The 12,508-nt window shown below is 35.8% G+C and overlaps 1 protein-coding gene across 1 annotated transcript; it reads left to right on the forward strand.

Moving 5' to 3' along the window:
* Positions 1–1,720: 1,720 nt before the first annotated feature.
* Positions 1,721–9,381, forward strand: LOC109082282 (actin-related protein 2/3 complex subunit 5-A-like). The gene is made up of 4 exons (XM_042718088.1): positions 1,721–2,001; positions 2,477–2,549; positions 7,484–7,660; positions 7,786–9,381. The coding sequence occupies exons 1-4, from the start codon at positions 1,862–1,864 to the stop codon at positions 7,846–7,848; spliced, it is 453 nt and encodes a 150-aa protein (XP_042574022.1). The 5' UTR covers positions 1,721–1,861; the 3' UTR covers positions 7,849–9,381.
* The last annotated feature ends 3,127 nt before the right edge of the window (positions 9,382–12,508 follow it).

Here is a 12,508-nt window from a genome sequence, read left to right on the forward strand (position 1 = left end):
ATTGTGACTTGTCGTCTTGTATCTTACACAGGGCTGACCAAATTCCGGGATAACATTTCTTACAAGCCAGAGAAATTATTCCTGCACAGGTTTTTGTACATATATACACTTCATATTTCATAAAAGGCTATTATTAATCACAATAACACAGATCTCATCAGAGACAAGTGTTCTTCCTGATCTTCCTTTCTCTCTCGTCTTCCTCCAACTCCTCACACTTTTCCTTTTAATTTAGACACTTTGTCTTGTATTTTTTTGGTCTAGTCTATCTTGTGACTGGTGTGTAAACCACAAATTGTGTGAAAACAACTGAAGAATGATCATCATATATAAAGTTTATGGAGACTGGTTCTTATTTTAGAAAATAATGTGTTTTGCTCATCTGTCAGAGGCAGCAATCCAAAACTCATTGCCATTGCCCAGGGAATTCGATGTCAATATGATCTCAATATGATGAAAAAAGAAATGTTACTATCCATAATCCATAATAATAATAATAATTCTGAAGTGGCAGGAGATGTTTTGTCTGCTCACATGTATTGACTGTATTGTATTTGTACAGCCTATTATCGCCGCTAATATGTTGGTGGAGCGTTCTGGCATTGCTTTTTAGCGCAAAAAATGACGGAATAGCCTCTTTTCACTTTTGGAAACGTTTTAATTTAGCCTACATCGCCAGATGTTGGAGAAATGTCAGTATGAGAAGAGGATAATCTGGTTTTGTGCAAGACTCGTCCGGTTACTCACTATTAGCTCATGTGTATGACTAAAGAATAATATGTCAGTAACACATCATTATCATAATGTAGTGCTGGAAAACAGGATGAGAATAAAAACAGATCACTTCATTCATTTTACTGGTCAAAACAAGTCACATAAAAAGGGTTAGGGAGTAGGCCTATTCAATTTGTAATGGATTCATAATGGTTAAAAAAAAAAAAAAAAAATGTTTTTTAAAAAAACCCAAATCGTTAAGAATTGCTAAAGTGATTTTTTTCTTACTTATATACATTTGCTTATTTTATAATAAAAATGGCTAAACAAGTAATTTTAACTTAAATTATGTTAAACTTACGAAATCTCGCATACCTTAAAAAATCAAGTTGTATACCAAACTAATGTAAAAACGTCGAATTATTGATCATATCATTTTACAGTGTACAAATCTACAATTAATCTGTATTAACTGCTATATATATATATTACAATTATTTTTAATTATTTAAAATGATTTAATTAGTTAATTTTCTCACTTGCTGCTGTTCGGAGCCAAAGTTTATTGAATTGCAATAACTAATTAAAAATAACATTAAACTGCAGTCCGTAACTTTTGGCGCTCTAGCGGTTAATAAACAGAACTGCATGCGTCCTGCGGAAGAACATTGTAGCCGGAGTTACTTCTCTCTGTTTACGTCTATGACGAATCACACCGGTACTGGGCTACACCGCAGCGATCCTACCCGAACCGGTCTAAAATAGTCCGACTATAAACATTTATTATAGGTGTACCGTCGTGATTCAGGATAAGCCAAAAACACGGTTGGAAAATGGATTGGTGGTGTACTCGCTTATTGTATACATTTGGTTAATTTTGAACACAAAAAAGTTACGGAATGCAGTTTTAAAAACGAATTCTTATGATGGATTGATTGGGTGTCACCTGTTTTTATACAGTCTATGGGTGCCGCCTAGTGTCCCGATAGTATGTTCCTACATGAGACGACACGTGTAGGGTGTAATTCGTGCCACTGACACTAGGGGGCTTTCTATGCGGAAGTCAACAAGCACCGAGCTTCTTCCTGTAAGTGCTGGGACTATTCTGTATAAACTGACATCTTCTGATTAATTGATCACACCAGCCATGTCGAAGAACACAGTGTCCGATCGATTCAGGAAGGTTGATGTGGATGAGTACGACGAAAACAAGTTTGTCGACGAGGAGGACGGTGGAGAAAATCAACTAGGTCCGGATGAGGCTGAGGTGGATTCTCTCATCAGATCATATCCTTTCAGTCCCATGACTTTTACTGTACTTTCCATATGATATATGGTTGATATGCTGGCGTTGAATTGCTATAATAGATTATTTCTGACCTGTCGTCCAGACATGGGTGTGGTAGTCAGTCACTTCATTCATCTTTTAGGATATGCACATTTCACAGTGTCAGCACAATTTTGCACCGTGGATCCCAGTCTTTAGGTTCTTTTAAAACCGCTGAATTACGGATATAATGTTTAAAGTGCAACACGGGAAGCTTTATCTTTTAGATGTGGCTATTAGAATAAGGTTGCTGTAGAAACACTTCCGGATGCCACCGGCTTCCGGTTGCACGGGTTCTTTTTAATTCCTCACACCTTCGGATATGCCCTTTCCGGTAACATTTTTAATTTATGAGTAGTGGTGATTGAAGAGTGAATGTTATTCATGGCTAGATGGGATTGCTGGCGTCCTGCGGTTTTCCTTAGTGCATGATACAGGGAACCTGATGGGAGCTCTGCAGGCAGTACTGAAGAATCCACCCATCAACACCAAGAACCAGAATGTGAAGGTGAGTTCAAGCTAAGCATCTAACGCAGGGGTCGGCAACCTTTTCGGCATGACGTGCCATTTTTAATTTTTCTGGTTAACCACTGTGCCAAATTAATCACCGTTCTACATTAATGCACTGCTTTAACTGATGCGCACACACACACACCACTTGCACACAGACAGGGCCGTAGCTGGGGTTTGCAGGCCCCAGTGCAGGTTGTACCAGTGGGCCCTGTTTGAAATTTGTTTAATTTGTATGTTCGCTCTATTTATTTATTTGTGCTAGTATTTACACAATGTTTAGTTTTTTTTTTAAGTTTCAGGTACAGAAACCGAATAATTAAATGTAAAATAGCACTGCATAGTCTTCAGTCTAAAATAAAATATACAGTCAAACCAAAATTTATTCAGACACCTTCAACATTTCTCACATAATCACAGTTTATTTGCTATAGTTTAGAAAATGGTAATAAAATATGACAAGAACTCGGAGATAAAGTATGTCAGAACAAATTCATATTGATAATGTCATAACTTTGATAGAAAGGTATGCAATGGATTACAATCAACCAAAAATTCAGACAGCTGTTAGTATGACAATATTTACACAGCTTTCAATACTTTGTTGACCAATTACCAAGCAGTGCTTAATTTTGTTCAGTCTGTTGTGTGAAAAGGTTGCATTAGTAATTCAGGAAAAAAAACGTAAGCAAAACATGGTGAGGTCAAAGTGTCTGAATAATTTTTGGTCCCAATTTTATTTTTTATTTTTTTTATTTTTCTTTACCAATTTCACTAGTAGTCCATAGTATGAAGAATTTTGGGGTATATGTCACAGTTCGCTTTATTTTGCTATACTCACTTACATAAATGAATTAAAGTGTCCTGCACCTACTAGTGTTGTTTTTATATTTGTTTTTTTTTTTATTTTGTGAGAATATGTGAGAATATAAAATGTATTTTTAATTTACTTTTTATATTTGAAATTTTATGTGGTGTCTGAATAATTGCTGGTTTGACTGTGCATTAATTCTTGTTATAACTACAAGGTAATTCAGTCAAGAGCAGTGAGGGATTTTCTTTCTTTCATTTTCTTAGATTAACGTTACAGCAGCTAGTAAATTAGGTGCAGTCACTTTAAGAGACAACGAATGCATCCAATATACAGATGCATCTCAATAAAGTAGAATGTCATGGAAAAGTTCATTTATTTCAGTAATTCAACTCAAATTGTGAAACTCGTGTATTAAATTAATTCAGTGCACACAGACTGAAGTTGTTTAAGTGTTTGGTTCTTTTAATTGTGATGATTTTGGCTCACATTTAACAAAAACCCACCAATTCACTATCTCAACAAATTAGAATATGGTGACATGACAGTCAGCTAATCAACTCAAAACACCTGCAAATGTTTCCTGAGCCTTCAAAATGGTCTCTCAGTTTGGTTCACTACGCTACACAATCATGGGGAAGACTGCTGATCTGACAGTTGTCTAGAAGACAATCATTGACACCCTTCACAAGGAGGGTAAGCCACAAACATTTATTGCCAAAGAAGCTGGCTGTTCACAGAGTGCTGTATCCAAGCATGTTAACAGAAAGTTGAGTGGAAGGAACACAGACGTGTCAAGGAATTTGGCTACAGTCCTATTCCTCTTGTTAAGCCTCTCCTGAACCACAGACAACGTCAGACGTCTTACCTGGGCTAAGGAGAAGAAGAACTGGACTGTTGCCCAGTGGTCCAAACTTGTCTTTTCAGATGAGAGTAAGTTTTGTATTTCATTTGGAAACCAAGGTCCTAGAGTCTGAAGGAAGGGTGGAGAAGCTCATAGCCCAAGTTTCTTGTAGTCCAGTGTTAAGTTCTCCACAGTCTGTGATGATTTGGGGTGCAATGTCATCAGCTGGTGTTGGTCCATTGTGTTTTTTGAAAACCAAAGTCACTGCACCCGTTTACCAAGAAATTTTGGAGCACTTCATGTTTCCTTCTGCTGACCAGCTTTTGATGCTGGTCTCAGATGCTGATTTGGCACCTGCCCACACTGCCAAAAGCACCAAAAGTTGGTTAAATAACCATGGTGTTGGTGTGCTTGACTGGCCAGCAAACTCACCGGACCTGAACCCCACAGAGAATCTATGGGGTATTGTCAAGAGGAAAATTAGAAACAAGAGACCAAAAAATGAAGATGAGCTGAAGGCCACTGTCAAAGAAATCTGGGCTTCCATACCACCTCAGCAGTGCCACAAACTGATCACCTCCATGCCACGCCGAACTGAGGCAGTAATTTAAAGCAAAAGGAGCCCCTACCAAGTATTGAGTACATGTACAGTAAATGAAAATACTTTCCAGAAGGCCAACAATTCACTAAATAGTTTTTTTTTTTTTTTTATTAGTCTTATGAAGTATTCTAATTTGTTGAGAATTGGTGGGTTTTTGTTAAATGTGAGCCAAAATCATCACAATTAAAAGAACCAAAGACTGAAACTACTTCAGTCTGTGTGCACTGAATTTATTTAATACACGAATTTGACAATTTGAGTCGAATTTCTGAAATAAATGAACTTTTCCACGACATTCTAATTATTGAAATGCACCTGTAATACACATCCGATTTTTTTCTCAACTGTTTACTTTCACTTAAGACATAACCGACAGTTTTTTCGAACATACTCTCCAGGACGGGAATTTTGACATATTTTGTATGTATTTGTTGGTACAAGAGCAAAAAGAGTCAAATTCGGTGTTCAAGCATTTTGAGACGCGTTTCTCTGCATGAGCCCTGAATTGGGCTCTTTCACATAATTTTCTGTTTGTTTAAACTGCGATTTGTATTTGTTCGTTCAGGCGCAGTAGGAACTTTGAGGAGAATTTCGCAAAGGAGAGTAACCACGAGTAACCAGCTATTCAGTTGAGCTTTCCGCGTCTTGTGTTTGAATGCTTTAAACTCATTTGAATGTTTAAATTGGCAAGTGGCAAAGCTTAAAAAGACGTGAAAATGTTAAGTTTTCATGACGATGCGTGGCAGTGGCCTGTCAAATGTCCCGGTCATCTTTTTAGGCTGGCCTCAGCCAGACGTTTAAGATCGCCGGGGGCCCCCCCTTAGCCGTGGGCCCCTATAATCCTCACCACCTTTCACCCGACTAGCGATGGCTCTGCACACAGATATCTGAGTTCGCGCTGTGCAAAAAGAAACATTCAGAAGCTCATAAACTTGTCAACGCTTCCATGCGACTTTTATTAATCAATACTGAATCGCTACATTACATTTCTCAGCAACGAGGAGGTTAAAATTGCTGTTTTTTTTTAGTAACTAAACTCAGCTTCGTTGTTTGTAATGAGAGACGCAGACAATCTCTCTCTCTCTCTCTCTCTCTCTCTCTCTCTCTCTAAAAGTGGCCATATTTGAGAAAAAAAGTAGTTTGCATCACTGGATATAGCTGTTGGTCATTTAACATTTCTATCATAAAACGTATCGTTAAAAGACTTGTATTAAATGATTTGCAGCTTCATCTTATCTCACTCTCTTTAACGTTAAACTGAACTGACGCTTCACGCTCTGCTTCTGTGAACAGAAAACCCCGCCTTCTTTGATTTGATTGGTCATCTTAGTCATCTTGACATCGACGAGCGCTGTTAGACCGCTGAGGCTTTGATCTGAAGTGTCTAGTATGTGCAGCGGTCGCGCGCATCCATAGACTAGTGCAAGTTAATTCGCACACTTTAATAGTATTTATAGCTCCTAACAGGCTGTGTGACAATGAGAAGTTATTACCTCAAAATGTTCGTCAGTATGCAGTTTTTTTCCTATTGCTCTGTGCCAGCGATTATCCCTCTTGTGTGCCACTGTTGGCACGCGTGCCTTAGGTTGCAGACCCCTGATCTAATGTATCAGTTATGAAAAACTTTTAGCATGATCATCCTCCGCCAGTTGTTCTTAACCTTGCCTCGAAGGTCCCCCCATGACTTTTGCTGTTGTTCAGGATTTACTGGATAGGGATTAATAATAAAAAAAAAAAGTAATAATAATAATTTATTTGCAATTGCTACCTGATCAAATATTTAGAGCTTGGCTTAACTATAAACTATAACTGTTTTTTCAAAATGATCTTTCTTGAAAAAGAATGTGGGATGCCTGGTTCTTCAAAGGAAAAAAACAGTTGAGGGGGTGAATTGAATAAAAATATTTAGGTTTTTGTTTTTTAGTTTATGCTTGTTTTGTTTTATATTAAATCATTCTAAGTCATCTTGAGGCCCCTTGAAAAGTAATGGAAATGAATACATCTTGAAAATGTAGTTAGGGCTGGATACAGTTTGATTGACAGTTAATTTAATTGACATAATTTCTTCTCATTTAACAAATAATATAAAATATGTATTTTTAAAGCTTTGAAAAGTATTGCACAAAATATTGAGTATTGAGTAAAATGACATGGATAAAATATTATGTCATGGCAATTTTATTTATGTAGCACCCACAATGTAAAAACAACATAAGTTGATCAATACTTTACAACAGGAAACAGCCTAAACGATAACAAGATAAAAATGTTTATAGACAAACTTTAAGATGGCTTGAAAATCTTAGCCAGTAAGTTTGAATTAGATTTAAAAGCTTTTTCGATTTCGTTTTAAAAGCTAAAAACCAGCTAACCAGTTAATTTTGCAAAAAAAAAAAAAAAAAAAAAAAACCTTATAGAAGTGCCTTGGACCTTCTTTTTAAATTATTTTATATATTATGTTTTTTTATATATATATATATATTATAAAAAATATATAATTTAGAATGTTTGTGTAAAATTCACATTTACATTTTTATATTTACTTAAATTCACTTATTTAGATGGTCATATAGGATTAGAAGTGTATAAAAAGCATATAAACATCTCAAATGAATGGATTCATGATATGTTTTCAAGGGTAGATCATTGTGTGTGTGTGCGTGTGCGTGTTTGCAGGAACGGGCTGAAGGCCTCGTGTTGAAAGTGCTGAGCGCTTTCAAGACTAGTGATATAGAAAAGGCTGTTCAGTCTCTGGATAAGACTGGAGTTGATCTCCTGATGAAATACATCTACAGAGGCTTTGAAAAACCCTCAGACAACAGCAGTGCCATCCTACTGCAGTGGCATGAAAAGGTAAATACATTTCTTTAAAGCAATAGTGCACCTAAACATGAAAATCTTTAGGATATAGGATATCTTGGAATGCTGTCACATAGGGCCACTGCAAACCCAAGTTCTGTCGTTCTCTGTCTGTATAGGCTCTCTCAGCTGGTGGCGTGGGCTCCATCGTCAGAGTGCTCACGGCCAGGAAGACTGTGTAAACTTCAGCACTGAGGCAGGGTTGGCGGAGGGACTGGCTGGCACAACCCCTCGTGGTCTGGTTTCTGGTTTCCCACACTGCCAAACTGTGGAGGATGTCCAGTCAACTTTTTTTTTTTTTTTTAACCGATCAAACATTACAGTCCCATTTGGATTGCTTGCAGTGAAGATGAGCACCTCGGATCGATGTTAACAGAATGGTGATGAGAAAATGCTATTGTTGACCTCAGTAGATATTAAGCACAGACATTTTAGCTATTATCAAAGGAAACGTCTCTTTACTCGTCCACTTCACATACTTCACAGTCTCATACCTGTCCTGATGTAAAGTCTCAAAAAAAAAAACAGAACAAACAGTACATGTAACTACATGACTAAATCTTTACAGTCATGTTATTACAGTGGTGTGTGTGATGCTACTCTGGAATTGTTTTGGGGTTTTTTTCTTAAAGGGATAGTCTGCCTAAAAATGAAAGTTATGTCATCGTTTGCTCAGCCACATGTTGTTCAAACCCTGTATGACTGGAACATAAAACGAAGAGATTTTGAAGTCCAAACAACATTCAATGTTTTCTTTTGTGTTAAACAGAGGAAAGAAAGTCAAACACATTAGGATAATGACAGCATTTTCATTTTTGTGTGAACTGTCCCTTTAAGAAGGTGATCAAGCTTTAGTTTGGCTTTAGTCTTCTTCATCTGCTTCTTTTTAAAACATAATCAGAGTTGGTCTATTAAACATGCCAACATCAGTATTTGCTTTTTCCTACTTGCATGCATTGCATTATATATAAGCTCAAGAGTTGGTTGTTGAATCTAGCCTTATATGAACCCCTGTGCTTTCCAGCTCAGTTTCTTGTGATCAGAGTGCTTGTTTTCCTCCACAGTCCTTTCAGTAAATCATGCCGTTTCTAGCATCTCTTTGGTTTCATATCATACCGGGATCACTTTTTAAGAAACAAAAAGGGAATAACTTTTCTTAAGTTGCCAAAAAACGTTTTTATTGTCATAATTGTTGATTAATACTAGTGTGTTTTTGTACTCTCTACAAAAACGATGAGTTTAATTTTTTATAACGCTGAGTATTATTAGATTGTCCAACAAAAGCTTATGTATATTTTGATCACAGCATTTTTGAACTGTATTAGATGTTAGCAGTTGTAGAACATGATTAACATCAACATGTACTTTGAACTCAGACTTTGTCAGGTGCTGATGATATAGCTAACCTCTGAGACACACGAGTGTATGTGTACTCTCACAATTCCCACCAAACACACAGCTAGCACTCAAGCTGTGATGGAGAATTTTGCTTCCACTGTGGTCTGCTTGTTTTTGCCATACTTGAAGCCATACATAAACAACCCTAGGAAGTCCCCACTTGTTCATTTACGATTCCAGGTGAATGTTGAGTTTGCATCACACCAGTTAATCATATGGTTAAGTGCAAAAATTATGAAATGGTTTACCAACTGCCTTATAAAATATTCATTTTATATCGTATGGTCCTTTTGAAAAATAAATGAGATGAATACAAACTGTTTCACTTCTTTTCCATCTTTTTAGACTAATTTGTAGATTATGAAAATCTAAAGGCATGTTTGAGGTGCGTGAGAGATGCAATGTGACTGTTATAATAATTTATTAAAATTTAAACCATAAAAAAAATTCCATTATATGAAATAAAAGAAAATTTAAATTAAAAAAACTTTTTTTTAATTTAATCATAGCATGTTGCCAAGGCAACATTTCTCATTTTATTTTAATTTAATGATGTGCTAAAATAACGGAAACTAAAATTAATTAATTAATTAAACGACCTCTTTACAATAATAATAATAATAATGAAAATAAAAAAACATCCAAAAACTCCACCCCTCCAGTGAAGAAGTCCATCCCCTGTTGTCCTCTCATATTAAAATCAACCAACATATTTGTTTAGAATCGTTTTGAAACGGTTTTCGCTTGTAAACGGTGTTTGACCCGTGCACGACTTTTTCACTGGAGAAAGCAATATTATTGAGAAGAGGTCTTTTGGTTTTAGCCAGAAACCAAGTGAAGTAAAAGAATATCTTAATCATGGATTTGTTTCTTGCAAACACACAGAAGACATTAATTGATGGTCTGGAGTCGTGTGGGTTACTTGATTATCATGATGTTTTTAGCAGCTGTTTGGACTTTCATTCTGATGGCACCCATTCACTGCAGAGAATCCAGTGGTGAGCAAGTGATGTGAAGCTAAATTTCTCAAAATCTGTTCAAAGAAACAAACTCATCGTCATGTGGAACGGCCTGAGGGTGAGTACATCTTTTTTTTAGCCAATGGCTTTTCATATCAGTCACATGGGGGCGCTGTTTCCTTTGCAATTATATGCACTGTACTTCGTAGCTGTACAATTCTTATATCTCATCTCATGTGGGTCAAAAGAAGTGGCATCATGTGACAAGTTCAAAGATCACTGATAATATATTTGGAGTGAATGTCCTTTGGAAATATTGATAAAGAAGTTATTTAGATTTATTGGGTTTGTGATTTCATGGGAACGAAGCTCTCCTTATTCCAGGTCATTGATCCAGAGCAATAAAGGCCTAACAAAAAAAAAAATCAATAACACAATGTACTCTATTTATTTTGATTTCTCAGAAAGCAATGCATCCAAAAAATATTATAGAGAGAAGAGGACCTAAATATGGCATTCTAGATGTCTTATATAAGACTGAGAACCAGAGCAGCAGGAGTGGGTGGATAACTACAGCCATGGCCAAAAGTTTTGAGAATGACACAAATATTAATTTTCACAAAGTGTGCTGCTACAGTGTTTTTAGATCTTTTTGTCAGATGTTACTATGGTATACGGAAGTATAATTACAAGAATTTCATAAGTGTCAAAGGCTTTTATTGACAATTACAATACATTTATGCAAAGACTCAGTATTTGCAGTGTTGACCCTTGAATTTGAATTTATTGAACTCCCCACTCCCACCAGGCCATCCTCCAAAAGCTATGCACTTACACCTGCTTGCTGCTATTCCTGAGCAAGCTCTGCACTGGTGGTGCCCCGATCCCACAGCTGAATCAACTTTAGGAGACGGTCCTGGCGCTTGCTGGACTTTCTTGGGTGCCCTGAAGCCTTCTTCACAGCAACTGAACCTCTCCTGTTCCTTGCAGATAACCATAGTTTACAGAGGAAGAACAATGATTTCAAGCACCACCCTCCTTTTAAAGCTTCCAGTCTGTTATTCTAACTCAATCAGAATGACAGAGTGATCTCTAGCCTTGTCCCCGTCAACATTTCACCTGTGTTAATGAGAGAATCACTGACATGATGTCACCTGGTTCTTTTATGGCCAGGCTGTAATACAGTGGAAATGTTTTTGGGATTAAGTTAATTATCTTGGCGAAGAGGGACTTTGCAATTAATTGCAATTCACCTGATCACTCTTCATAACATTCTGGAGTATATGCAAATTGCCATCATAAAAACTGAGGCAGCACACTTTGTGAAAATTAATATTTGTGTAATTCTCAAAACTTTTGGCCATGGATGTATGAATTAAATATACGCTCTTACACAATACAGCAAGATATGGTGCTGATTGCATTCAAATGAAATTTAAATAATCAAAACCAGGATTTCAAAGAAAAGGATTAAAAGTTTTAGGTGTGTTCCCAAAAAGAAGACCTACTTGTATATTTGATCACAAACAGTTATGTATTGATATCAGTTATGACTACCAGGAAGGTACTGACTGCTGATAAGAATCACCTGGAAATCTGCCAGTTTCACTTTTTCTCAGTAAAGGGCAATGACAAGGGGTTTTTGTTAGTTTTTTTTCTTGATATATTATTACCACCAACATTTACAAAAAGCTGATTTAAATGTCAACATCCCTCAGTGACAGTGGTCTGACAAGTACATTGTATCGAAACAAAATGAATAAAATTACATAAAATTGCTATAAATTTAACTAAAATGTGCAAGTATAAACAATACAAAAATATAAAGCTATGCAGAGTCCCTGACAATAGCGAAAAAAGAAGACAGCTGAAAATGCATCTCTTCCGTGAATATACTTAAAAATATAAAAATATAATTTATTTCTGTGATGCAATTTTTCATTACTCCAGTCTTAAGTGATCCTTCAGAAATCATTAATATGCTGATTTATTATCAGTGTTGATACTGAACTGCTTAATATATTTTTTTGGAAACTGTGATACTTTTTTCTTTGATTCTTTGATGAATAAAAACTTAAAAAGACCAGCGTTTATTCAAAATAGAATTCTTTTCTAATAATATAGTCTTAACTATCACTTTTTATCCATTTAACACATCCTTGCTGAATAAAAGTATTAATTTATTTAAAAAAAAAGAAAAGAAAGAAAAAATTTGCTGAAAAATTACTTATGAATAGTTTTGTATATTGTAGTATATTGTTTCTAGTTTTTTTTAAAATTGTTCTTTTTATTATTTATTTAGAATTTTGATTATTAGAGTATGTTTTAAGTATAAATTTTTAGAAAAAATATTACCAGCAAAAAGGATTGTGTGACACTGAAGATTCTTCTTTCTTGTGTTATTTGCCTCATTATGATGAATCACTTGTTGTATCCCTCGTTTGCTTTGGATAGAAGTGCCTGCTAAATAAATATAAATGTAAAT

Source organism: Cyprinus carpio, chromosome B2, assembly GCF_018340385.1.
Source record: "Cyprinus carpio isolate SPL01 chromosome B2, ASM1834038v1, whole genome shotgun sequence".
Lineage (NCBI taxonomy): Eukaryota > Metazoa > Chordata > Actinopteri > Cypriniformes > Cyprinidae > Cyprinus > Cyprinus carpio.

Bases quoted from the DNA above. Each gene is read 5' to 3' on its own strand.
- LOC109082282 (XM_042718088.1), top strand. From the start codon at position 1,862: ATGTCGAAGAACACAGTGTCCGATCGATTCAGGAAGGTTGATGTGGAT. The intron at 2,550-7,483 runs GTGAGTTCAAGC...GCGTGTTTGCAG, and splicing joins CCAAGAACCAGAATGTGAAG to GAACGGGCTGAAGGCCTCGT. The intron at 7,661-7,785 runs GTAAATACATTT...CTGTCTGTATAG, and splicing joins TACTGCAGTGGCATGAAAAG to GCTCTCTCAGCTGGTGGCGT.